Source organism: Rissa tridactyla, chromosome 2 (assembly GCF_028500815.1).
Source record: "Rissa tridactyla isolate bRisTri1 chromosome 2, bRisTri1.patW.cur.20221130, whole genome shotgun sequence".
Taxonomy (NCBI): domain Eukaryota; kingdom Metazoa; phylum Chordata; class Aves; order Charadriiformes; family Laridae; genus Rissa; species Rissa tridactyla.
The window spans coordinates 122,887,955-122,915,055 of NC_071467.1; the positions used below are offsets into that span (position 1 = coordinate 122,887,955).

The 27,101-nt window shown below is 39.2% G+C and overlaps 2 protein-coding genes across 3 annotated transcripts in view; one reads left to right on the forward strand and one right to left on the reverse strand.

The window, feature by feature from the left end:
• OSBPL10 (oxysterol binding protein like 10) overlaps positions 1 to 4,611 on the forward strand; it is a 117,883-nt gene extending 113,272 nt beyond the window's left edge. For both annotated transcript variants that reach the window (XM_054193432.1, XM_054193431.1), the window contains exons 11-12: positions 407 to 560; positions 1,505 to 4,611. In XM_054193432.1, the coding sequence (XP_054049407.1) occupies positions 407 to 560; positions 1,505 to 1,549 (199 nt within the window). In that variant the 3' untranslated portion in view covers positions 1,550 to 4,611. The remainder of the gene's footprint in view (positions 1 to 406; positions 561 to 1,504) is intronic.
• A 2,123-nt stretch (positions 4,612 to 6,734) lies between these two features.
• Positions 6,735 to 27,101, reverse strand: part of STT3B (STT3 oligosaccharyltransferase complex catalytic subunit B) — a 53,413-nt gene continuing 33,046 nt past the window's right edge. The window contains exons 6-16 of the mRNA XM_054193430.1: positions 25,533 to 25,631; positions 23,810 to 23,956; positions 20,950 to 20,998; positions 19,148 to 19,302; positions 17,473 to 17,684; positions 16,416 to 16,603; positions 15,707 to 15,878; positions 13,152 to 13,325; positions 11,985 to 12,098; positions 10,444 to 10,656; positions 6,735 to 8,445 (exon numbers count right to left, since the gene is read on the reverse strand). Coding sequence (XP_054049405.1) covers positions 8,365 to 8,445; positions 10,444 to 10,656; positions 11,985 to 12,098; positions 13,152 to 13,325; positions 15,707 to 15,878; positions 16,416 to 16,603; positions 17,473 to 17,684; positions 19,148 to 19,302; positions 20,950 to 20,998; positions 23,810 to 23,956; positions 25,533 to 25,631 — 1,604 coding nt within the window. The 3' untranslated portion in view covers positions 6,735 to 8,364. The remainder of the gene's footprint in view (positions 8,446 to 10,443; positions 10,657 to 11,984; positions 12,099 to 13,151; positions 13,326 to 15,706; positions 15,879 to 16,415; positions 16,604 to 17,472; positions 17,685 to 19,147; positions 19,303 to 20,949; positions 20,999 to 23,809; positions 23,957 to 25,532; positions 25,632 to 27,101) is intronic.

Here is a 27,101-nt window from a genome sequence, read left to right on the forward strand (position 1 = left end):
CAGTAACCTGGTGGGAACAGTCAGTATATCCCAGTTTAATGTGCTTTTGGCTAACATTCCCTTGTAATTAAAAAATTAACTGCGAACAAACACGGAATAAGCGCATGTCATTTTGGGGGTGGATCATCAGTAAAGAACGTCAACAGGAAATAATAATAAATCTATCTGCTTTGAGAAGAACGCTCAGGTCGTGAAGAGTCAGGAACACGAACGAAAGTTAACTTACGTGGCAAAATACTGGGAGTTGAGTAAATCTGAAAATGTGGTCCGCAAACGCGATGACTATGCGGGAGGAGGGATGGTTCACAAACTACGTGCCTTGCAAAAATCAGTGTGCCTGACACCGTGCTGCTGTCTGGGGCAGAAGTTCTCACTCTGTCGCTTGTGCTCCTTCTCCGTCACGCAGGCACCTTTGGCAACACGTCACCAATTCTCTGAAAGAAGGTAACATCGATGCAGCGACAGAACACAAGCACCGCCTTGAAGAGAGGCAGCGAGCAGAGGAGAGGCAACGGGTGGCTCTCACAACCCCGTGGAAACCAAAATATTTTGCCAAAGAGGTACATGCGTTCGAGACCAGTAGCCTCTTCGTGCAAACAGCGGGGTTCTTCTCTGCGGTCTTCACCACGGGCTAGTGGTGTTATGTAGCGATGACATATTTATTTTTTAAACTTTATTTTTGTCAGAATTTGGCTCTTAAAGAAGAGCAATGGATCGCCCCGTGTCCGTTTTGTAAACTTGTTCACTTCCCTTCGGTTAGATTTATTTTAACTGGAATTTTTTGGTACCTAATGTTAGGCACCTAAAGCTATGCTTTTTACCTTGAAATCCGCACCTTAATTTACAAGTGTGGTGTACTCACAACCCCCACTAATCTTGACCTAAAGTGGATGTCAACTTTGAGGGTGGGAGAGCCCTGGCACAGGCTGCCCAGAGAGGTGCTGGAGTCTCCGTCTCTGGAGACATTCAAAACCCCCCTGGACGCGTTCCTGTGCAACCTGCTCTAGGTGACCCTGCTCTGGCAGGGGGTTGGACTAGATGATCTCCAGAGGTCCCTTCCAACCCCTACCATTCTGTGATTCCGTGAACATGATCTAGGGATATTTGTCCAATATAAGTAAGCACAGACATCTTAAACACAGTCTTGGGTTTCATCTGCTTGAAATGAAACAAGTTTTACTAAGTTCATCCTTGCCCTTCCTTAGAGGCAGGGGGGAAGGGAAGTAAGACGGCCCGAGGGAGTGAGGATGTGACTCTGTTGTTAAGTGAGCCGCTCTGTGCAGCTGTTTAAACCAGCAGCTCAGCTGTTGCGTCATCCCATGGCTTCTCTTCCCCCTTGTAATTTTCTCCCTTCTGCCCAGATTACTTGTAAACTCATTGAGCGCAGAATTTTCAGATGACCGAGATGGTTGCTTGTGTTGATTGGTATTATTTTAGCTTTTATGTGGACATACGCAGATCCAGGATGTATAAATCTTGTTCGTAAACTCTGCTTTTCTTGCAGGGCGATGGTTGGCTGTACTTGAATCCTCTCTGGAAGACCCACTGACGGGACAGAGCAGTTGCCTCATAACTTTACCTTAAAGGCATTGAAATGATACAGTATATAACTTCAAGACACAAACGAGAAGCTATATATACTGTGAATGATGCATCTCAAAATAACCACAAGCTCACGTTTATTCAGGAGCCATTTTGTGTGTATGGGTACACAAACACACGCGCACACGTCCATATATACACACATATGTACACGCAGTGTGTATGTGCCTGTGTGTGTATTATTTACACTACATGTAAACAAGTATAAACACTAATGGCGATTTACAGACCTTTTTCCTCTAAGTGTTAGGGCACAGAACTCCGGCTGGACTCAGCTGGGGTTCCCCGAGTTGTGTGCTTGCAGGATCAGGCCCTATGCTAGTATTTAAGAAAATACTTTTTTATTAGTACCGGTTAAGGTTTTTCTATTTTTCACTTTTGCCAAAAATGTTTTGCACTTAAAACGTGACGCGTCACTTAATGGCAGCCGTTCTGTCTAAACAGTCACTCACTTTGACGTAAGAATGATACACTGACAGCGCGCGCGCGCTCGCTCTCCAGGATGCTGATTTAAGAGCATGTTCCCTGTCACTTACGAGTGTGAATTTTCTGCCATCTTATAAGAAGTAGCAATACCTTCTCCAGAACGTTGTTGGCACTAACCTGTTGCGTCCTCACTTGTTTGTTTGTTCGTATTTCCAGCTGTTGAATGGACCCGCGGTCACCAGTCAGCCAGCTGCTCTGCTCATTTCCATCTCGCTGCTGAATGTTCTCTGGCTGCTCTCTATGCCGATGCTTTTGGGTTACGTGTCCCGCTAAATCCCTTCTGGCCGACGTAGCTGGTGGCGTTTCCAGCTCACTCTTGCCTCAGCTTTCCACCCCCACGTAAAAAACCCAAACCACTGCTGGTGTGTTCATGCTAAAAAAGCCCAGCCGTGCGCTGAGGGGGGTGAGGTGGGACAGGAGACCTGTCCTCCTGGGCCGCTGCGGTGGGCGTCAGCCTCCCCCACCAGCCGAGAGGCGGGTTCCGTACACTGCTCCGGGAAATCAGAGCGAGCTCCTCTGGTCAGAGCCCTTAATTCTGTGGTAAGGCTCCGAGCAGACACGTGTTGTGATTTCTTGTGCTTTTGGCCCCGTTGTTTGCTTCTGGATGCGATATTTGGATGAATAGAGATGACGTAACGAGCCTCCTCAGATGAATGATTTTCTGATGCAAAAGTAGATACGATTTTAGTAAAGTATTACACTGAGACAATTACCTTTATTAATGAAATGGGATATAATTTGTTCCGTAAACTAAAAAGAAGTAGGCAAACAATGCTGTAGCTTGATCTTGCTTTGTAAGGTAACCACTGCGACACCAAGAAAGTGGATTCTAAAAGCGTGTTAAGGCTTTGTCGCTTTTTAGTTCCCGTTTGTTGCAAGTGAAGGTGTTTTTGAGAGAAGTGGCAACAAAAGGCAAATGGAAAATGTGCTGACTTCTGCTCAGCGCTGCTTTCTACAGTGCCCCGGAAAGAAACCGCTCTCATTTCTCACGTACAGTAGCATGGATGCCTACCTTCTCTAGTACGGATTAATTTTGTGCCTTTTGTCTGCTTTCTTAATACAATAACTTAGGCTTTATAGGTATTACACAAATATATTTAGGTCAAAGCACTGCTTATATCTGTTCTTGTGCGTCCTGCATTTTATAGTTATTATTTTTGGTAGATGTTAAAAATCTCTTGAGCAACTAACAAGGCTAAACGGAGGCGTGTACACAAGGAAACATAATATTTAATAGATCTTCACATTTGAACTTCAGTTCCCTGTTTAATGAGGGTGTGGCTCCTTTTTCCTCCTAAATGCTATTCTGTCTTGCTTGTGCGTCCTTTTTTTTGCACATTAGAAAGATTCATGTTATAAATGATTTAAATCCTATTTTTTAAAAAAAAAGTGGACTTTATGAGCTTGGTTTTGTAACTGACACTTTTTTTTTTTTTAAAAAGGAGAAAAAATTATCTTATTTTTAGGAATAGTTGATGTTTTTCTGTAACAAAACCAAAATGATGCTGTCACAGTAATCACTGAAGTACTACCAAGCATCATCAGGAAAACGTGTACTTTGATCACCTGCAGGAATTAACTTTATAACGGCTCCGCTCTTGTTCTAGAGGTTAGTCTGACAAGTAACTAGAAGTATTCACGCGGTTTGTAATACCATCACAAAGAACAATTGAGAATTGCAGAGTTAAACACGTGGAACATCCTCCCAGAACTTTTGACTTTCACGCACCAAAGAACAAGCCACATACTCCCTAAAAATAGCCATTGAAAACCTCTCTCTGTGGCAGGCGCGCGGGCCTGCGCTCCTGAAAGAGTAGACCTCTTTCAGCTTTGATGGTGGGACTGTCGAGGCGACAAAGACGCTGTAACCGTTCTTTTAAGGGGAAATTTGAGTAATTTTATGCCTGTAATTTATTGAAGCTTTTTTCTGTCTGCATGGTTGGTTGTTTCTGCATGCCGAGAACGTTCCGCTTGTGCTCTGAGAAATGTTTTGTTTTGTTCTGACGCTGTGACGAATCCCCTGATGCCATCACCGCCCTTTCTTTCCCAAAGAAATGAAATGGGAGAGGCAAACATGAAAATGGTCCTTTCTGAAAAGATCCCATCAGCGAGAGATTCCAGAACAAGATTCACACGTCTCATTTTATTAATTCTTTTTATGGTTACGTGTTCAGTATATTTTACAGGACTGAAAAGTAAATATTCATAAGCCTTATTCTGTAGGTTGTTCCAATAGCCGTCTTGGATTTGCAAGTGAATCTTTTCAAGTAGCCAATGTACACTCTGAATTGTAATGTAAGAACCTCCATGTACTTCAATATTTTTTTTTTATTTTTTTTTTTGTGCACACCTGTAGAAAGCCTATGCAACCTTTTTCTTTCTTAAATTAGAAATGTTCAGAAAGAAAGTTTATACCTTTATCATTTAACAGATGCTCTGGCAGTCTCTTCTGATTTGCCTTCCTTTCATAATTTGTGAATTTAAAACGACAGATGCTCATGAATAAAAGATTTGTTTCATTTAGTAGTGGGATGCCCTTTCTCTTTCCATTGAAGCGGGAGTTGACTGGTGTCGGTTACTGGGATGTCCAGGAGCGGTGTACGACACCCAGGGCACCCGGGAGCTCTTGGCGTGGCTCTGACAGCAGTGACGTGTCAGCTGAAGCCTGGTCTGGGGTGGGGTTTTTGCCCCCCCGTTCCTGCTGCCACACACGGCGGGGGTAAGTCTTTGTTTCGAGGGGCCAGCGCTACACCGGGAATACAGGGCTGGGCACCTTCACGGCTTTGGGAAAGGCTGGGGAACACGTGCCTTATTTCGACAAATAAAAAGGAAACAGGCTGAGGTGTTCCCTTGTTTCTGAAAATCATTATTTCATTTCATCATTAACAGAGAGTCTTGATCAGATACCTCTTAAAATACAACTCTAAATTATTGCAGCATTGGACACTTGCACGGGGAGGAAAAACGTGCTTTTAGAGGCTTCATGGATCCTGGTCTACATTTTTCAAGTGTTAGATTTATTTTCTTTCAAGTGTTCTGGTTTATTTTAAACATTTATCCACAGTGCTGGAAACTATGGTGCCAGAACACTTTTTGTTTTCTATTTTGCATAAAACCAAGACTCGCTGTAAATAGGACAGGAAACATTACCCACTCGTGTTCGTTGTGTTGCTTCAAGGCCGTGTCTTGCAGCAGTTTATACGTTTGGTTTGAAGAGTTTTACTCCTAGCCAAATACCATTTATTTTCAGTTTTTACTCATAGCGGGATTGATATGTACGGAGGGCTGAGTCAAAGCAGTTAAAACTGGTGTGTTTTTTTTTTTTCAAGAGTAAATCTGTCAAGATACTTAACTAATGACTTTTCTCCCCCCTCTGTTATGGAATTACTTCCACAAGTCAAAATATTTCTGCTGGGATTACCAATAGTACTGTCTGCCCTCGCTGCTTTCAACAGCGCTGATCAAGTGATACAGAACTTCAGCAGTGCTGGCTTCTAGGCACTTGCAGTTTTAGTTCCTTAGCAACTGAAGACCAAAGCCCAGCAGAAGCATTTTTTTCCATCAGCTTTTACTGTTCTGTGACAATTAAGCTTCAAAAATCTTCAAATTTTGACCTAGTAGAACAATAAAAGAATGACTGTAGCTAAGGAAATAAACTGGTATGGGAGGCATATTTGATAATGATACAAGATGTTCGTATTCTTTGCCGTTATGAATGTGGTTCGTTTCTCAGAGAGAAGAGGGAGAAGTTAGTTGAGCTGAGGAACTCTCAGATGCAGGTGGACAACCAGGTACCCAACCTGGCCTGCAGGTTCCCGAGGAACCAAGGGAGGTGATACAACACCTGCCACTTCTTCTTTGTAGCTTAATGACCCCAACGTTTCATTTCATTTACGTGCAGAATGTTGGCAGAAGCCTTGGCATCAAGTTAGATTTAAGAAAGCTCAGGTAAGCGGTAGGCAACTTTAGGCCCAGGCTGCTAACATTCCTGGAGTTAGCGCATTTTTCTTTCACATAGCTTTAAAAATGCTGGAACTGTTGATACGAGTCACTTATTTCTGCTCTGTTGACAAGAACGCTGTCAGCTGAGATGGAAAACAATCTGACAGAACTGTAAAGATACCTAAAGATGGGAGGGCAACCTTTTACTGGCTGTTTTAAAACAAGGCTGAGTTACTGCCAAACCCCAGCCTGACCGGCGGCATCTGTTCTGCTGCTTTCCAGATGTTCTTGCAAATGTCAGCGCGTTTATTTCTCAGCAGTGGCGAGGGGGCAGGATACAGCTGTGCTTGGGAGAAGCAAGAAAGATACCACAAATCCTGCATCGCACAATTACCCTTCCGCTTGTGCGTAAGGAACAGCAACAGCTTGAGCTGCTCCAGCTGCTCACAGCATTCACTGCAAACAAACGAACGCATGCGTTGGGGAAAGACGGCTGCTGTTCTCCAAAATACTGCAGCCCCCTGGAATGGCAGCAAAGCAGCAGCCCTGCAAGGGCAAGGATGTGAAGTAGCTTCTGCGGCTTCATTACAGCGACTTCATGAGGTCAGCAGATTTGCATTATGGAGTCGGAATGACTTAATTTATCACTAGGAGTATAAGCAACGTGTTATCAAGTTAATCACAACAAAACCGACACAACACCCTTAACACAAAACTTGAATTAACTTTATTTTCCCCTACAGTCAACAACTGGTCTGCATTGAGCTTTAAAGCAACAAAATAAAATGAAATCTCCAAACGCCAGGGGGCCAGAAATCCAGATTTAATTACCTTTGTGAAAATGTTGCAGCTGTAGTATTGGTCTGTATAAACCATCGGAGTCAAAAATGAGTTCATAAATCAAAAAAAATATTCTACACCTTGGGAAAGAAGTCAGCAGTAACATTCTCACAGAACACTGTAAATTTACATTTTCTTCATGAAAGGTACATACTATTCTGCATTTTACATCAAATTAATGATGCAAGTTTTGTTTCTATAAAAAGTTACAACCTGTGGCAGGAAAACAAACTGCAAAACCCTTTCATTTTAATTAAAGAAAATTTTCAAGTCGATATAAAGTTTTCCTATAGCTGGAAAGTGAACGTGTTCAGTCTCCATTTATATTTTAGTGCATTTAATCTGACAGTTTTCACCACTTTTTGTTTTTTTCCTTTAAAAAAAAACAGTATAAAAGACAGACAAAGCAAATAGCACTATAGCAGGAATTTCTTCAATTGATTTAAGCACTCTAAATAAAAATGCAGAGAAACAGATTTCCAGAAAAACTTTTGCCCTCACAAGAAAGGCAGTGAGAGCGGAGCAGAGGTTTGCAAATCCTCCACCTCCGAGAGCCACAGAAAAGGGGGTTTGTATACCTGTCAACCTTTTTTTTCTTTTTTTTTTTTCCCATTAAACAGGCTATACTTGCTGTACCAATGTAAACATTTACCTAAAATACTTTATTTTCTGTTCTGAAGCACCCGCCGCTACACGGTGCTCAGGTGTGTGTTACTGTAGCATTCATTACTGTCGTTTCAGATTTTTTTTTTTCAGGAGGATACAGATTTAGCCCTTGTATCTACGGCGTGCAAGGCTGGCCGTATCTACCTTGGGAAATGCCAGTGTAAGGCAGCGATGCTGCAAGCCCCTGCGCAGCAAAAGCAGCTTGGCCAATCTGGACCAGCATCCAATCAATCTGACCTGCCATCTCTTGTGAAAACTGCAGCTCTGCTTCTTACCAGATGAAAACCAGCCTGCAGCAAGAGTAAGAGGACACTGGAAAAAAAAACCCAACACCAAACGCATTGAAAAATAATCACGGGAGAAACTTATTTTGAGAGTTTCATTTCAGAGAGCTCTGCTTCCTCTTAAAATCGTTGAAAACAAGTCATTTTTAGGTTTCACCATTCCAGTTTACATATGGCTGCTATTCAGCTGAACAGTGTTTTCCAAAAAAGATTGACAAGTATGCATGTGCCAAGGACCAAATTACAGGGTTCTTTGGTGCAGTCAGTCCAAATTCTCAACAGATTTGAAGGATAATATGTACCAATAAAAAAAATGCTGCTAGACTTGGATAGCAGCTCTGTCTTGCTTCACATTACAAATCTAAAACAGCTGTTCTCAATAAGCCAATATTTTTAATCAGACATTGCCTGAAAATTTTGTACAATAATCTGGACCAATGATGGTTCTGTACCCTCATGTTGCTGTGAAACATGACTTGAGCTAAAGGCAAAGACTGGTTATCTCAAGGACAACTGCTTCGTATTAGCAATCAGAACAGTGTATTTAAACTGTCTTCCTGTTGGGTCTCTTGCCTTTCTTTAAAATTAGTTTATTCTTAATGTAGCCACGCTTCCTTTTGGAGGTCTAAAAAGAAAAACAGAATAAAACGTATTAGTTAATGATTTAGTCTTGACCGCGGTTTAATGATGTGCATTTCAACACCTCATCTTTAGATTGATTTTAAAGAGCTTAAATGGTAAACCCTCAATTAGGTATTATCCAGTTATTAGTTTTAAAGTTGGGATTATTAATGCATGCCCAACACTTGCTTTTGCACAAGATGTACTTTTGCAAGCCCCATCTACCAGATCTGTAGGATTATTTTCAAAGCTTGTGCTGAGGCAGAATTAATAATTTACCAACATGATAAAGCTCTAGTATGCCCAAGGAGCAGAAGTGGTGTAAAATGTTAGTTTTGTTTGGAAATACCTTCTTGCATCTTTTCCACTACTTGATTCTCTTAGAAGTTACCAAGCTGACAGTAATACTTGCTCAAAGCAGCATTTTTCAAAAATAAGAGAAAAACTGAATAACAACATTTTAGTCTTTAGTCTTCTGCTGTTGGTCTGTAGGCTAGTTAGCGCTTTCTGCTCATGTGTCTTTATCAGCTATTTTAGATATTGGGTTTTTTAAGGTAGTAATGGGGGGAAATATTAATGTTAGTCTTAAGTAATATTAACTTCAAAGTTGCAGAAATACAGTTAGCTGCTGGCAGGTAGAGTTTTACGCTCAACACGCCTGCCACAACACATCAGACAGTAGGCAGCTCCCACTCTTGCTGCACTTTGCGGTGCTTACCAGCAGGCTCCCTTATCTCAATTAAATATAACTTTAATATAAAGAGAGAGAGATACAAACTAATACGTAATACTCAGACACATCATACCTCTGAGCTTGAGCAATGTCATTCTTAACATGGAAGAGTGACAGGAGAGGGACTGAATTTCCACTAAGGAAGCAACTGCTGAAAACCTGTGGCTACTAAGGGGCCCTCAGAACGCAGTTAAGAAACCCTAGTTTAGACGTTCACCCCACGCTCTTTGCTGGTTCTCCCATTCCTTAATGGGAAGTGGAGCCTGTTTGTACTGCACGAGTTGGTGATGGATAATAATTTGCATCAACTTTTATCCTGTCTTTAGACATAGAACCAACACAGCCACAGCTTAAGTGAGGTCAATGCATCTATCGTTAATGAATACGTCTGTCACTTAAGATGAAGGATTACACTGAAATGTATGATAGGCACAGTAAAGCTTATAATTTCCTTTCAACATAAGTCTAGCTTCAGTGGCAACTCCTAAATGCCTTATTTTATGAACTTGCATCAAATCACAAAAATTAGCATCTTTACCCTCTAACATTCTTTACTTGTATTTCCACGACGCAGTGTAAGTTTATTACCTATACTAGTTTAGTTCGTTACACATATGTTTCTGATGGGATTCTGGAATTCCTTTTGCAACATATATTTGAATATATAGAAAAGAGATGTTGTGAAGGAGAGGACTGCTAAGGGTCTCCGCTGGTAACGCATCTTTCTTACTAGGCTGAAGTAGCCCACCACAGCTAACAGTTTGAAAACCATGAAGATGACTTCAAACAGTAAGCAGCCAGACACTAAAGTTCCGTCAACAAAAGTTTCATATTTAATTTATTTCATACAAAATTGCCATTTTTAAACTTCTAGGCATCACTACTTCCAAACAAAGTCAGAAAGCAACTTCCACATTATTTACTTAGTGAGCCATAGATACTGAAACATGAATTGCTGTACTTTAGAGATTATAATTGCAGTTACATGAAGACTTAAGAGTTGTAACAGCCAGTGACACACTCTATTTCCAGTTAGCATTCTGCCTTAAAAAAAAAAATCTAGCCTTGTGTCTTCACATGCTTTTAAGTTAAGCAGACAGTAAATTAACAATTATTACCAGCAGGCAGGTCTGATATTGGACACTAACATGAACAGTATCCGTAACATTCTGGCTAGTGGAAATACATAATTCACCAGCTATGTGATTCACTGTTAAAAATAAACTGCCATCTCCTCAACCCCTTTCAGTCACTTCACTGGGAACCCACCTTCTTTGACAAATACTTCTGTTTCGGTACAATGTTGGTTACTCTAGGTTTATGATCCAATGTCTCTCTGTTGTCTAGTTGTTTCACCTTGTATATTCTAACAAGCCAGTGCTCTGAGGTAAAGGCTTCCTCCAGATGTTTAAACTTAATGTCTTTGTTGCCTATCTCAGCATTGCGTGTACGATCGAATCCTGGGGGTGTCCGAAAATCCAGCTATAAAAATTAAAGTTGCATATTAGTTTGAGACAAAACCCACAACACCCATCACTGCAAAACTGTGGTACTTCATACCACAAGGCAACGCTTTCAACTGGCCTAGTCAAAGGATAGCACTTCTCTTGCATTGGTTATTGCTACATAGAAAAAAAACTCAGTTCCTTTTTACAACTGAGAAAGAGACACGTTTATTCTTACTCCTACAGATGCCGCAGGAGACAGCGCTCCGTGACTCAACAGAAACACCACGTCTGCATTCAGAGATGAAACTACTCAAGTGAAAGTCTGAGGTGCAGCAGCCTGTGGTGGCTTTTTAGCATAGCTGCTCGCTTAGAATCATAGAATAGGGTAGAAGGGACATCTAGTCCCACCGCCCTGCAATGAGCATCTCCCACTAGGATCAGGTTGCTCAGAGCCCCGTCCAACCTGACCTTGAATGTTTCCAGGGATGAGGCATCTACCACCTCTCTCTGGGGAACCTGTGCCAGTGTTTCACTATCCTCATTGTAAAAAATTTCTTTCTTCTATGTAGTCTAAATCTTCCCTCTCTTAGTTTAAAACCATTACCCCTTGTCTTATTGCACTTGCACTCTCTCTTCTATAGGGCAATAATTTGTACTTCTGTGGTTTACCATGCAAGTTGGAAATAGTTCATGTTTTTTATGTTTATCAGCTAAATTTGCTTCCCCCGTGTTACAAATAAGATCCACTGGCCTCAATTTTAGCCAAATAAATGATTCTTGTGCTAACACATCAGGATGAAGGGCCCTTGGTGGGGAGGAGGGGAGGGGAGAAGAGGAAAGAAAGAAGCAAATCAGGCAGACTTCGCTACATCCATATGCTTGATGATCCCAAAGGGGAGTGACAGCTCGCTCTGAGAATTATGCCTTTATTATATAAGTGCCATGTTGTTTAATACACTGATGTGACTTGGATAGAAATGGGGTAGTTTCTGACAGTGATTAAATAGTCAATTAAGAGTTCCACTTCTGTGTTGCTATTACAAAACACAAATCTAAAAGCTCTCCACAACAAAACAGTTAATGCTTCAGCAAGCGCGCTGCATAGTGGAATTAAGATGCTCGTCTGGGGCAATATGAAGGACAGCAAAAAGCCAAGTACAAGTGTAGGTTAGCAGCAGAAATGCTTTTTTCTAAAGGTTAGATACAGTAGAGCATGCCTAGATGTGTTTTAATTTGGAAAGCTGACTCTTACCTCCGATTCTGCTACTACAAGCAACACAATCTAAAAGATGGAAAATACATCAAAATAACATTTGCTTTCTCACATTTCAATTCAGATTCAGAAGAAGTTGTAGCACTAACCTGCATCTCTCCAAATCTGTAATAGGACATTTTATACATGAGGCAGTTCAGCAAAGTTGGAGAACCTGCCTTGTCTACCCGGAATTCTCCCTGAGGGGTAAAGTAATCACTTTCCTTTAAAAAGAAAAGAAGATACAAAGAGTCAATATAAAGTAAGCCCCTATTTAAGATAATTTCTCATCCCCTTCTCCACAAAAAAAACTTCATAGAGAATAAAACTGAGTTTTACAGTTTAAAAGCTGATTTAGGCTAGTCTTAAAACAGAAAATGAAGGTACAATAGTTACAAACTACCTGCTTCTAACCCAGACCCCAATGGACCCACCTTCCTAAATCCATCTTACTGTGCTGGTACAAGTTTTGTCACTTCCGTTAGCAGTTACTGAAAAACTAATCTCAAAAATGTAAAAGTTAGTTGGGCATCTATCAAAATGATTCTTCAGAAAGGTGAAAAGCATTGTATTGTTGATGCACAAGGTCTGCAATGTTACCATAAACTTCATACGTGCAGAGTGTTTAACCAAAAAAAATGTCTGCCATTTTCATCTCCAGTACAAGATGAAACTATGCACAGGGGCTACTCCCTTGAGCCTGTGCTCAATATCTAGAAGTTTTTCTTAGGCTTAAGCAAATATTACTACAGACTTCTGCAATCTCTGGGATGTTTGAATAACTTAAAGTCTACATAAGTCAATATTAACACTTAAACTGGTCTCCTACTATTACAGAGTTTGAAGAAATTTCTAAGGACAACTGTTTAAACAGTCTGAACGCTCCTACTTTTTTAAAGTATGATGGTGCGCAGTGAGACATGCACACAAGAATTACAAAAGATATTCTGTACTTTTAGTATCATGCAAAAAAAAAAAAGTGAGAAGCTTTTGAGGTTACTGACCTTTCAAAACGATAAATATTGAAAGAAACTGGGCTACAGGCCTCTGCACTCCTACTGTTCTAGGAAAACAACCCATAACGCATTTTTCAAATAAAATTGCAATAAGTAGTAGAGATTTCCCTCCGCTGTAATAAGCACTACCAGAAAAGCAACAACATAAATGAAAATTAAGAAAAAAAAACAAAACCAACAAAAAAACCATAGAGATGAACATACAGAAATACAGTTTTCAGCCGAGAATGCTTCAGTCTTCCCGTGTACGTTTCCACTTACCCGAATATCTTTGGGATGTTCCCCCTCTGCTATTCTCACCATCCACAAGAACTTATTGATATCATCACCAGAGTAGCCAATCACACCACCAAAAATAATCAAAACATAATCCACATCCAGACTTCTCATGATCTCATATGCCGCCGACTCATTTGATGACATTGCCTTTCCCACCTGCATCATAGCAAAAGTATCTTAAATACCTGCAGAGCTGCCTATCGAACACACCTGCTGATCAATACCTGCCAGACCAAAGCCCAAGAATCCATCCTTGCCAACCAAAGCCTACATTTTCATTCTAGATAAAGAAAACCTATTGTGAATATTTAGAAACACAAAAGCCCAACCTACATTGAAGTATTTTCTCCTCTGTAAGAGGAGTGCTGCCTGCTGAAATGAGTGGTTTGAGTATAAAACGTAGCGGTAAGGGTTTTCCTTTTGTGGCACCTACAGATTTTTCACGTCATGGCTGTATTGACAAACGTAGTGTTGCAGAAAATACCTAATTGCAACTTATTTTCAAAGCTTTACACACAACCCAAAGTGAATAAATTATTTGAAGAGTTAGTCATTTCTTTGGGGGTTTTTTGGTTTTTTTTCCCCCCTTGAGCTCTGTCCTTCAGTAATAAAGCAGTCGTGCTGCGTTGTACTCAGTAGCATACAGGCACCCTCAGCACTGAATTCAAGGTAAATTTATGCAGAGAAAATGTCAGAATAGTGACATCCTTAAGTTAAAAGCGTAATACAGTTCTGGCTTTGAAAAACTTTCTAAAGCCGTTTCCAGAACCTCTTCCATGCTGGTCACTTCCCGCACTTAAAGAATTCGCTTAGGTCAGTAGCTGGCAATCAGTTCAGTAGTTTTGTTTGCCATTGAAGCTCTTGTACTTCAGACATAATAATGTATCACTGTAGTAAAAGGGAGTAACTACAATATAAATAATATTGCATCCAAATTGGTAACATTCAGTTAAGAAGGTAATTAGAAAACGCCAAGCTTCAGCTGCAATCTGTCAAAAAGACTGGGAACCTCAGCTTCTTGGCCATTATCCTAATCAACGTGAAGTTATTTGGCAGATTTCCATTGCTGTGCAGGAGGAAGTCATCTGGCGCATGTCTCCAGGGCATGCCTCATTTAGCGCACAAGTTCAGGTATTCGCCACAACACACATTTATTGTTTGGGTCCCCCTTTATTCATTCCGAAATGGAACCTGACAGCGCCAGCAGTCATACTGGAGAGAATTCTTTATTAAAAACCATCATTGCTAATTGCTGTAATGTGTATGGTTACTGTGCTTATGCAATACAGATGACTTCCACAGTCTCTCTGTTCACCTTGTCCTGCACCTGTCACCAAGTCCAGATATAGTATCTGCACTTCTACCTCTTGTAGAAGAGGGAGGCACATAGAGCTATCAAGAGTTGAACGTCCATCTAAAACACACTGTCACGCCAACAACCAAAATTAGAGAAAAATGCCTTAAGAGTACATGGGAAGGCTTGTTTTCCGACATTAGGACCAACACCACGATTTCCCAAGCTTGCTTTCAGCTGATGTGAGTTCCCTGCTCCTGTCAAAAGCACATACGTATGATCCCCCCCTACCCCAATACACATTTTTCAGGACTTTGGGTGCTCAAAGCATAGTTTGATTAATTTGTCAGTTTGAACACTGCTTGTCTGCAGATGTGGTCCAACTGCTGTACTAGGTACTGACACAAGACAAGAAACTGCCCTAACATGTTCCTCAAGCCCTTCCCCCATTCTGCCCAAGACACAGGTCTTCTGTGTGATCACAGAGTGAGGAGTCATCACACAGCACCTAGTAAGACTGCAACCCAGCTACAACGTACAGCATTTTTTTGTTTCTGAAAAAAGTTTTAAGTTGCCCAAGGTGGTGATCCTGTAGCCACAGGCAATGCTAACACCCGGCTTCTAAGCACATGCACAAAGGTTAAACTTACTCTTCAGAAGTGAAAGAAATGAAATGTACAGATGTTCTGTCTAACTGCAAATTTGAGAAGACAGAATCGTATCAAATCTGCAACACTTCCACTGCTATTCATAAACTTTCTCTAATTTCCAAGATGCCCGAAATCTGTTGTTTCATGTGGTCAGTTTTCACATGCCATTCAAAAATCCAGTCAGCAAAGACCCTGCTGAACTGAAATGATCCCTATTTGGATAGTTCCTGTAAAGTAGTGATACCAGGCAAGCTGTCATAGCACTAATCACAAGGAGAATGGTTCCATTAGCTTTTGTCTATCCTCTCACAAAGAAAAGAAGAGAAACTGAAGCAGAAGTGAAGTTTTCAAAACTCCAAGGAAACAAAATGGAAACTCCAAAACCAAAATTGATCCCTCCCTTCCAGTCCCAAAACTCTTTATACTCGAGTTCTAATAAATGCAAAAATGTGTTCCTTCCACCTCTGTGTTTCCCGCTCTACGGATTTTTTCCTTAGTATCATACTATCTGTCAACAGACATTTACAATTTTGTACTTGACTACAATGTAAACGTTTTAGTGTTTCTACTCCATAGAAAATCGCCACCCTTACCAGGGCTATGTGGCTGTTGTTCCAAGTATTGTTATCAACCAAGGTTGTCCGGTTAGCCATTCCTGCTATCTGATAGCCATAGTCCCACCACGACATCACTCTGGCGTGCTCGTCTGTGTTTTGTCTCAGCCAGTAATAGGCTTCTCTGAAGTCATCTAGGATATTCCGGGTGCTGGAAAACAGAATTCATTTTATTCACATCAGTACAAATACTAGCAACAAATTAACTGCACCATGATAAATCTGGGCTCACAAATAAGGGTTTTCTTGTGTGTTCATCTCCCTTTGAGGGATTCAGTCACCAGCAGTCATAAGTTTGAACTCACCGACAGCTGAATGACCAGAAGCTGAGCTGCTTTTGAAGATGCATCTGCATCTTCACAATGCACTATATGCATTTTAAATGCATTTCCAGTCAAATATATATTCATAAACAAGTTTTCCCACTTGACTCAAAAACTTTCCTTTTTTTTTTAACCATCATCTTTATTGGCTTTGGATAGGATTATTTTTATGCATTTACATTAAATATTTCAGAAAATGTTGTATCTTCTTGAAAATTAAAGTATTACGAATTGTTTATTCAGGTGACAGCTCTGCCTTAATATCATAAGAAGTGATTAAAAGAAGTTAAAGCAAATTTCTAACGCAAAGGAAGTAGAAAGGCTTTTGCCCTTTAATTATTTTCAGACCTGTAGACCTTACTTACCCATCATGGTTATAGGAAGCAAGAACAACGCTGGGGCTGGAGTACGCATTGCTAGTTACCCAGGTACAGTGAACAGCAAACATCATCAACAACATCAGCATCAGCATAGTAACAATGTTTTTGATATTGGGACCCAGTCCTTCTTCTGTTTTTTCCTGTTCAGATACATGTTTTCTCACTTTGCCTGCCTAAACAAACACAGATATATCTGTTACGGCAACTTTTGTCACCCTTGACAATGGAACCCATGCCTTTTTCTTCACCACATACACCCCATAAACGCTACGGGATACTATAAAGCTAGACCAAGTTGTAGTGTAAATTAACTAAGTATGCACAAGAATATTTTGACAATCCAGCAACTTGCAAAAATGGATGATTCCTTAAAAGCCTCTTTCGGAAGACAAAAAACTATTATGTGAGGGTCAATGCATGACTTCCTTGGTTTGGCTCAATATGATGATGACCTTTTATAAGGCAGGATGGAAAAGAGAAAGGCACAGATACTCCCTGTGAGGAAAAGGGGGGAAACCCAAGGCTCATGCACTGTCAGGGTCAGTATGACAAAGCCTAAGAGATTTAAAAAAATTCGTATCTAACAGCGTTTTCTTCATGATAAAGAGAGTATGCATGTTTATGAATAGAAATACCTTTTTATAAAATCTATTATTCTTTAATTTCACTGTGTCTTAGAGGAAATACAGAGAGGCAAATATTCAGTGACACAGAACTGCTATAACTAGTTAAGGTGAGCGAGCAGCTGTCTGCCGTTGCTTCTACAAAAGGCTGGGTCAACACTGTACGTTTCCTTTAGGTTACGGGCACAGCACTGATCAAGCTAGAAGGATGCGCTTCTACATTGACACTGATTTTTTTTCAGGACATCAGTCACACCTTATTGGAGAACATCAATATTTGTTCTAAATTTAAATGCTAGTGATTCAGACCTCTAGTGGTATTTAAAACATTCTGACCAGAAGAAAAAAAAAAAAAAAAAAAAAAAGAGAAGTAAAAATGAGCTGGTTTCTGATGTCTAACTTTTGCTCCCTCCCCATACCTTATCATACAGGTTGCCAGGGTTCCTTTTGTCATCCTCATCACTGCTGTCCTCTATTGGTGGATTTTCCCTCTTCATATCATCCCCCAAATAACGCTCAAAGACATTGGAGAAAGCAATTGCAGACAGCATGCAGACCACTGGAGTCAAAGTGAGCATCAGCCGAACCATCACACCAGCAAAGTAAACGGCGCTGATTGCGTACAGAGCAACTGCAAAGAAGCAAATCTACTGATGACATTTAGAAAATAACACTCACTCTGACTGCACACGTACATGCTCTCCATAAAACTACTTCCAGAAGTGGGTTGAGCATCTGTGTATGTAAAGCCTTCAGTATGCATCTTGTATTTCATTGCTTTTTAATTTACAGAGCTACAGTTCAATTAACGTTTGTCCCTTTTAAGCCTCAAACCCTTCCTGAAGTCCATCTTGACAACTTAACAGTAATGCAATCCCATTTTCATATTCATTAATAATGTGTCAGAAGATACATTATTAGTGCAGTTTAATATCACACACCAAAAATACCACTGGAATAATAGGTAGCTCATTTGATTAAAAAGGTCAAACAGCCCTAGACCAAACAAGTTATTGAAACTGAAAAAGCAAAAGGAAGCGTTAGAGTTTCATGTTAAGTATCAAATTTTAATTTAAGCTAGAGATATCTGTGGACAAATTGGGGGCTTGTCTACATTATAATTCCATACAGACAAATAATAAAATATTGTGAGCCCTATTCTGAAGCAAGTTTTCCTGAACGATGTTATCTCCACTCCCCTCCCCCCAAAAATCCCAAACCAAGATTTTCAGAATGGTAAGGAATATTCAGAACACTCTTCTTAGGAGGGAAAAAAACCCAAACAAACTTGTGTGCACTGGTTAGGAACATCTATTGTTCAAGTAATAGTTGTTATTCCTTAACACAGTAAATGTTCCCACTGCCCACGTACATCTTAGGTAATCCTAAATGGCGTAGTCTGGAGCCTCCTGTCCCTGTAAAAGCTCAAGACCTCAGTGATCTTCACTCCTCCATACAAGTCTCAACTTCAAATTACATCCTTACAAGCCTCATTCATAGTCTTAAAAGTCTGCTTTCACAGTACAGCTTTGTACAAATAAACTATTTGTTGTCACTGACATAGGGAGACCCAACACCTCCACTTAGGCTCCACAGCAAGCGATTCTGTTCACTAAAATAGCAGAAAATCTGGAAAGAGAAGGCATTTTGCATCATCATCTGTGATGGGATGAGTGCCAGAAACCCAGGGGAGGGTCAGGTGCCTTGCAGCCTGCACAGTGTTGGGACCTTCCCTTTGCACTGAGCTGTTCGTCTTGCTGAACTGCACTGTGGAACTGCACCCCAATGCAGGGTTTGCAAGATTGGCATGCGGAAGAACATACAACTCCATCCGCAGAACAGAACCATACCCACAAGGATTTCAGTCCCACCTCTTGGGAGGACACTCCATCATCATTTCACCAACCTTTGCATTTTTATAAACGATTTTAAATACTGCTGGGTGCAGGCAACTTTTAATAATCATCTTTAAACACATCACTTTTAAACCTTTTTTTAGAACAAGCCATATACCAGCTCTCAGCAAACAAAAACAAAATAGAATCAAGTTGAAGACAAGATTTTTCAAAACAATTTTTAAATGTTTTCTCTTACCAAAGACTCTTTCATCATTGATGTTTTTGATACAGAACCACAGCCCTGCTGGGAAAGTACACACGAGAATATGCAGATCAAAAAAGAAGGAAACCCATGTTGTAGGCTGATGCTCAGACACAGAGGCAATGATCGGGATGTGAATTTTCGCATACCTTTTTTAAAAAAAATTCAGTTCAAATTATTTTGAAAAGATAAAATTATTAAAACTTGTAAACATTAGGAATTCTGAAATTAATTTCAAAAGAAGCATTTCAATTTAAAATGGCAAGTGCTCTATTCAGTAGAAAACTGATAAAACTTTTATACCGAAAAAGTCCCCAGGTCTTACTGTATTTAGGAAGTATTTGGTGTATAGAGTTATTGAAAACACCAATATAAAGGATTATTTCCATACTAATTAAAAGAATGAAAATTATGGATGATTTTTTTTTTATTATTATGGCTAAATATGAAGCCAAATTGATCAAAATGAAAACACACAGCTATGGAAGCCCCATCATTACATTTTGAAGAGATAATAATACATGCCAGTAAGTCTCCTAGAGTTTCAATATTGTATTTTGAAAACTCTCTACACAGAATATCTTTGTTTTCTTAGTACAGAAAGTTACAGTATTAAATACCAGATCAGTTACTGATGCCCTCACATCCTTTTAGATGCTGAATAAATCAGGCCTTGTCTACACTTGGAAATACGTGTCAGCTAAACAACATGTCACACACTCAGTGCAGACAAGGACAAAACTGCATGCTATATTAAAGACAGCTATATGTACCGACCTAATCCAGGGTGCTACGTGACTGAATGGTGAGGTATCAAACATATGTCCTTTTCTTCACTGAGATCTAGTTCTCATTCAAAGCTACATTGCATGTTTTAACACAATGTGATTTTCTAATGTAGACAAGCCCTCAAAAGTTTAATGCTCTGTGTGTATATATATATATATATATATATGTATATGGACTGCTTCATTTATAGGCAAAGAACAACATCTATGTGTTCTTCAAACAAATGTGAGGCTTCTTTACTGACATCTATTTCTACTACATTTACTACAGAGTTGGTACAGAATCTGTATGAGTGGCACTTAGGAGCTTGAAAAAACCTGAACAGCAAAAGCTTGAAGTTCTCCTATTCCTGCTTTTAAACTCAAAAAAACCCAAAACCTACCAATTGAATTACACCTTAAATACATTTATCTGAAAAAAAATATTTGAGTTTTTGTTCCTATTTTCCTGGCTGGCTAAAGAATCCAAGATTGTATTTTTAAAGGTTTACTAAAACAAAAGGTTAACTACCACAGGTTTTTACCCATGAAAACATACATGAATAAACCAGAATTGTTCAGAGTATACATCTGTATACACAAACCGGATGTACGAACATAATAAACAGGCAACATGCAAGATCATATGTGCAACATCTTTGTGACCGTGCAACGTTGCACAATGAAAATAGCATAAGGTTAAGGCTCTTAGTAATTTTTAAATGTGTCTTCAAGTGTTGGTACAACTTTTGGTTATTTTATGCCAAGAAGTGCTACAATTTCATATAGAAAAACATACCATTACATATTCAAAGACTTCCAAAGAAGCAAGAAATTTAATAGACCAATTAGTGAAACGGTTGCAAAGATCATGAAACAGCCACTACAAATGCCTTCTTTAGATAAAAGCACTATATTCTCCTTGACTGATATACTAAATGGATTTGAGGATGAGGAGAACAAGAGATTATTAGTTTTCAGTAGAATGTTATTGATATCTAAATCCTTATATCCTTTATTCCTACTTACCCAGTGTCCCACAATGAATAAAATCTGCCACTCCAAGGAGCAATATAACCTGAAAGAGAGAATGGGGAAAAAAAACCTTTTGCTGCCTAGCTATTTAAATGCAGTAATTTTTCTAGCAAAACCCAAAGAAATTTCATTAACTTCTAATATATGTGAACTAGACCTACCGCATTAGCAGGCTATAAAGTCTACCAACCATGAAGCTAGTTTTAGAATAACACACTCTTACAGGATCACACTCTCACAGGATCACATTGTACTCGTTGAGTATCAAAACATGCACACCTCCAAAATTAAAGTAATGCAGTAATAACTAAAATATTTCTCGAAGAATATGACAGATAGCAACCTACACTCCATAAAGAAATATAAAAAAAAATACATAATTGATAAGAAAGTATTTAATACTTCTGAAATGCCCGAGTGGGAAACTGGCAACAATCTATAGCCAAAACACTGATACTCAATGAAACACTGGTTTCCTATTGTTTCTCTACTGATGGATCTACACCAAGCATGGAATAGAAAAGCTGCTACTAGACATGCTGACAAGCTTTACATATTATTTTTTTTTAAACAAAGACTTTAGATACTTTAATATCTTAAGATGAAAAGAAACAGCATCATTATGAGATGAAAGATAAAAATCAGTATTTGAAGTTATTAGTAAGATTCTTCTTAGATTTTATTTTCACTTTCCTTGCATCTGCTTCAGCTCGCTCTGAAGAGATACAGACAAGCTGAAACAAGAGAAAGTTAAATCCTTTTATTTATTACCCAAGTCTTTGTGCATGACACAGTAAGTCTTCCCTCTATCTGATATTTAAAATTAGTATAAACTGACTGAAGGTTTTAGTTTAATATCTAGTTTAGACATTTAAATATTGTGGTTAATCCTCTATGACAAGACATATTTTTCCCTTCAGTCTTTGGGTGTAAAGTTTGCTCCCAAATCACTGTGTGCACAAGGAGCTGCCAGCAGATGGGGAACTACCTGTTATGGTCTTCTCTGAATGTATCCAAAATATTAGATTAGATAGGATTCATCTGAGGTACTGAAAGAGTTGGCCAATGTGATAACTAGCCACCATCTTCATCGGGGTGATAAGGGAGGTCTCTGGTGCTTGTAAATGGCTAATGCTACACCAGTAGGAAAGGCACGAAGGAATACACAGGAACTACAGGCCAGTAACCTGAGTCCCTGAAAAGATCATGGAGCACAGCCTCCTGAAATACATTATTAAATGCTTTTTGAACCATTTTCTTCATTTCTCATTTATAAGCTGAAGAAGAATGGGCTGAACAAACAGACCATTTGATGGATTGAACACTGGTTGTACTGACAAGCTCAAAAGGAGCACTCAGTGGATCAGGGTCCAGCTGGTGGCTAGTAAAAAGTAAAAATATCCCAGAGGCCGAAACAGTGAACGATGCTAAATTGAAAAGAGTGGCTGACATGCCTTGTATCAGGCAGGACTTCAATCCAGAACCTCAAACCTTTCTTCCAGGTGCTGCACCTGGGATACAGGGTCCAGATGTGAGCACCCTTCTGAAAGAGGATCATTAAGAAAATAGGGATCAGAGTGCTGTGAGATGGTCAGGACCCCAGACCGCACAGCACACCAGGAGAAACTTGAGGCAATGAGGTTTGTTCCATCTGGTGAAGTGCTGATACTGAACCGTGAATTTCAGAAGTTGAAACCAACACTTCCTAAGAACTGCAACAAAAGACATTTTGCTGCACACTGAGATTAGAAGCCACATTTTGTTTTGATATGCCAGTCTGAAAATTTTTACTAAGTATTACTAGGACCTGCTCATACGTACTGAAAAGCAAATCATAAACCATCAAGTTTTAGAAGACTTTCAAACAAATAGAGATGCTAAGTATTCTTTTGGAATAATGGTATCATAATTAACAAAAATAAAACTGCTGTTAAACAGTCCAAAACGTTAAACAACTGATATAAAAAAAAATTTATGCCAGAAACATTGCTAAAAAAAGTACAAGAAAGAAGTCAGCCAAAATAAAAACAAGTGAAGTCTCAGGGAAGTGTGTTTTTCCAAAATAAAACTCTAACTAACAAAACACAACTGTATTTGAGGCATAATATTAAGATCATGCAATTTAAACCAAGCAGAATTCAACTGTTGCATGGGCAACATATCTTTAGCTAGGAAAATAAAATTGCTTTTTCTTCACCAGGGGGAGGAAGTATGGCATTAGATCACCAAGGAAGTGTCATGGAATCAGAAGACGGCAGTGAGACATCTGGGGATGGCAACCAAGCAAAGACAAGCTTGATTTTGTACGACTGGGTAAGACTGCCTTGAAGACTGGAGGCTGAACCACAGACCTAAAGTAGAACTTACAGATTAATTCCAGTCATACAGAAATCAGGTTCAAGTATTTCAGAAAGTAAGCAATCTGATTTTGACCTATCAATGCTATTCAGAATAGATTAGCTATACCTATCTTCATAATATGCTTTGGCTACAGTTATGTTCATCATCCAGTCTGACTTCTTACATCATCATGTGGATTGTGGATAAACCTGAAATATTGGAATGATGCTACAAAGTTGTTTTGTTTTGTTGGTGGTTTTTTGTTTGTTTGGTTTTGGGGTTTTTTTGTTGTTTTGGTTTTTTTTGTTTTGTTTTTTTTGTTTTTTTTCAGCCCCTGTAGCCCAGAAAGCACAGTGAATTACAACACACAGAAATACAGAGTAACATGCACACTGGTTTGCTGTGGCATTGCCAACAACTAGTTGTAAACTACTTCTTTAGTAACTACTTGTAAACAAAATATTGATCAACCGGTTACAGGCTCCAAAGGTAAACTAGTTTCACGTTTATTTACCTGTGTATGTCAAATAGATGACACTCAGGAATACAATACCAGCAGCTAGTGAGACACCCAAGAAGAACAACGTCTGAAATTCTTGCTTTGTTAATCTGTCTCTCAGGTACTGCAAAAATGCATACGCCTGCAGCAGTGCAAAAACACCTAAAGGAAGAGGCAAGTTTTTGTTTAAATGCTCAAAACCGGTAACAGCTGTTAAAGCAATTGGCATACTTTGGCTATATTTGAATTAGAAAAATAGATGTAGGGTACACACATCTGAAAACTAGTATAAAATCACTTTTTGACAAATAGCCTTTAATACTTAACAGGGATGATACTTTCTTGCAACGACAGAAACTTGCAATGGGAGAAAATGCTCTCCAAAACATTTTTTGCTTATTATATATGAAGAGCTCCAATACCCACGGCCTCTTTGCTCCCAAATTACACTGGGGTAAGGGACAGAATCACTTGAAATATAGATTGCATTGATTATGACAAAAACACAGGTTAGCATATCCAGACCTGGTGAAAAATTAAGACACATATCCGACGCAACACAAACAAGGCTGACATAGAAAATATATGGAAATTAAGCTACTACACAAACCAGGAGGATTTAATGAAAGAAAAACACCCAAGCATTAAGTAATACAGACAACTGAATTATATAAAGCTAGTGTTGAAACACCAGAATTCACTGGATAAGCACCCCACGCCCTTGAAAAGCCTGTTCAGAGTTTAACATTAAAATCAAAACTTGGACATGATTTTTCTGTTGCTATTCATTTCAATGTATATAATCAGATCAATTCAATGATAAGTCCATTCAAAAGTGAAAAACCACTGGTGGCTGGCAGAAGGAAACCACAGAACTAGAGCATATGGTCTTTCTTCAAATTAACAACAAATTTGAGGTGCACAATGTTGAAATTCACTAGTTCTGAACTCTCAGAGGAAGTCACTAACTCTATTCACTAAATAAATGCAAAATTCTTTAGACACAAAATGTGGTTTGATGATCTTTAATCTCTTTCCACTATATTCAGTCTGTTGAAAAAAATCTCCATTTTAAAAAGTATTTTGCTGGTAAATTTTAATGATATTTCAATTGCTGTCCTAAATACATTTTGGTAAACGATTATACATAACAAAAAAAAAAAGAAGAATCTAACAAACTAAGCTATATCACACAGTGTACGCAGTTAAACATAAACCTGTCAGAGTCTTAGTAGAGGTTACTGCTGTCAAGAAATCAAGATGTTTGACTTAACTACTGAAAAATGAACTTACTTTAAAGAAATAAAAAGAATCAAACAACACTGAAATTAGTTATTTAAATTACTAATCAGGAGGCTGATTTTTAAGTCATTTTTATTTAACCCACTTTGAAAAATTACAGCAGACTATCAACTCTAAAACCAAATTGCTCAGTAAAAACTGTGTTTACCAATAAGGAATGTTTCAATTGTACAATGCTTGAAGGCAACATTATATTGCAAAAGAGTAGAGATTATCAATGTGTAAAATAAGTGCTTGTCAGAAAGTGGTTCACACAAAGGATAATATGTCAATTGGAAAGAAAACTTCCCTACAGACACTAAATTGTACCTCTTTTTCTTTAACAATTTGGTTGGTTAGTATGTGTTCTTTCTAATATAAGGAAACAAAACCGCAAGGGTTTGAGCTTTTCTTGTGCTAAGCAGACTGTTTGGAAGCAGACATTTAATTTTCTTACCTGCAGCTGCCATGTGTTCACTTGTTCTAATTGGCTGAAATCCCACAAAAGGTATCTGCATCGATAATATTAATCCCACGATGTAGAAAGTGCTATATGCTACGAAAAAAAGAGTGAGGAGAGGGGAGGAAGAGAAAGGTGGGAAGAAAATGAATACACGCGTTTCAAAAAGCATTGGTTCCCCAGTAGAGCCCATCTCCCCCCCAACTTCAGTGACACTGAAACATATTTCAGCCATCCTAATTAATTTTTCCTCCTTTGACTAGAATAAGCCTCCCTACTGCATCCTATTTTAGAGGAAGTGGCAAAGTATTGTTGTTCCTACTTGCGCTGCCTTTTCTCCTCCTAGGGAAATAAACCATCTACCCAAGATGCTCTAGCTTGGAAATAGTTTTCCCTTCCCATCTTGTTTTCATGAGTCATGGGTGGGAGAAAAAGCTCTCAGATAACAAACAACAAAAGAAGCTTTCTACATGAGCAGAAATTGAAGGGACCAGACCTCAAAGCAGCAGAACATTGGAGAGTCCACTACCTATTTAGAAAATGCAAAGAGGTATTTTTTTAAACACAAAAGCAGAGGCATGCCAAGAAACTGAAAAGCAATAGAATTAAAAATTAATATTAAGCATATGTATTAATGGATCTATATCAACCACAGGGACTCATAGCCCCCCAGAAAGTAGAGGCCAAGAACATCATTAATATTAATATTAGTATTAATAATATGAATGATTATTATGTATGCATTAAGATTCATATACTTTCTTTTGGCAAGGTTTTAGCGCTCAGTATTCCAGGGTGAAGAAGAGAGGGGAGGGGAAGAAAGAAATACCAACTCTGAACAGCCATGAGTCTGATCACATTTGAAGTAACCAGCCAACCTAAAGTCCAAGCAAAGTTTTGTTCCTTCTGTGGCAAACAGCAATAATCCACCTCCCAGATTTTTAAACACTCCTACAAACCATAAACCACTGTCTTTGTTACCGCCTTGATCTTATGAAGAGATCCCTGTGCTCATACAATCCTTTCCTAACCTCCATGAGAAGAGGCTTGGGAAGCACATCATTTTCCAGTGGTACTGTTTCCATAGCACCTGTGTGGTCTCACTGGGGGATTATGCTCCCAGGGTACCACACGCTTTCCAAAAGTCTCACAAGTGACTGTGATGGTACTTCCATCCACTTGCTGTCTTCTCTGGTGTATTCTTTCAAGCATCTGTATTGCACTGCTTTGCCTAGCTACTGATCTATTCCCTCTTACGTCACCGAAATACACTTTTGCTGTAGGATGCTCAATTTTTGAAGAATTCACTACAACATAAATGATTTATTGTACCATGAAAGTGTTACAACACTGCCATCCTGTGGAAGTTCAATGATTGGCATAAATCACTACATTTCACATTTGTTAGACCATTGTAAATCATCATTTTTAAGCCTAGGCCTGCAACTGTTATACTTTCTATACCCATTACCCCCCCGGCCCCATCCCTTACTTCCGACTTCTTTCAAAAAGCTATCACATATGTCTGCCTAATATAAGGGGAAAAAAACCACCAAAAAAAGGTAA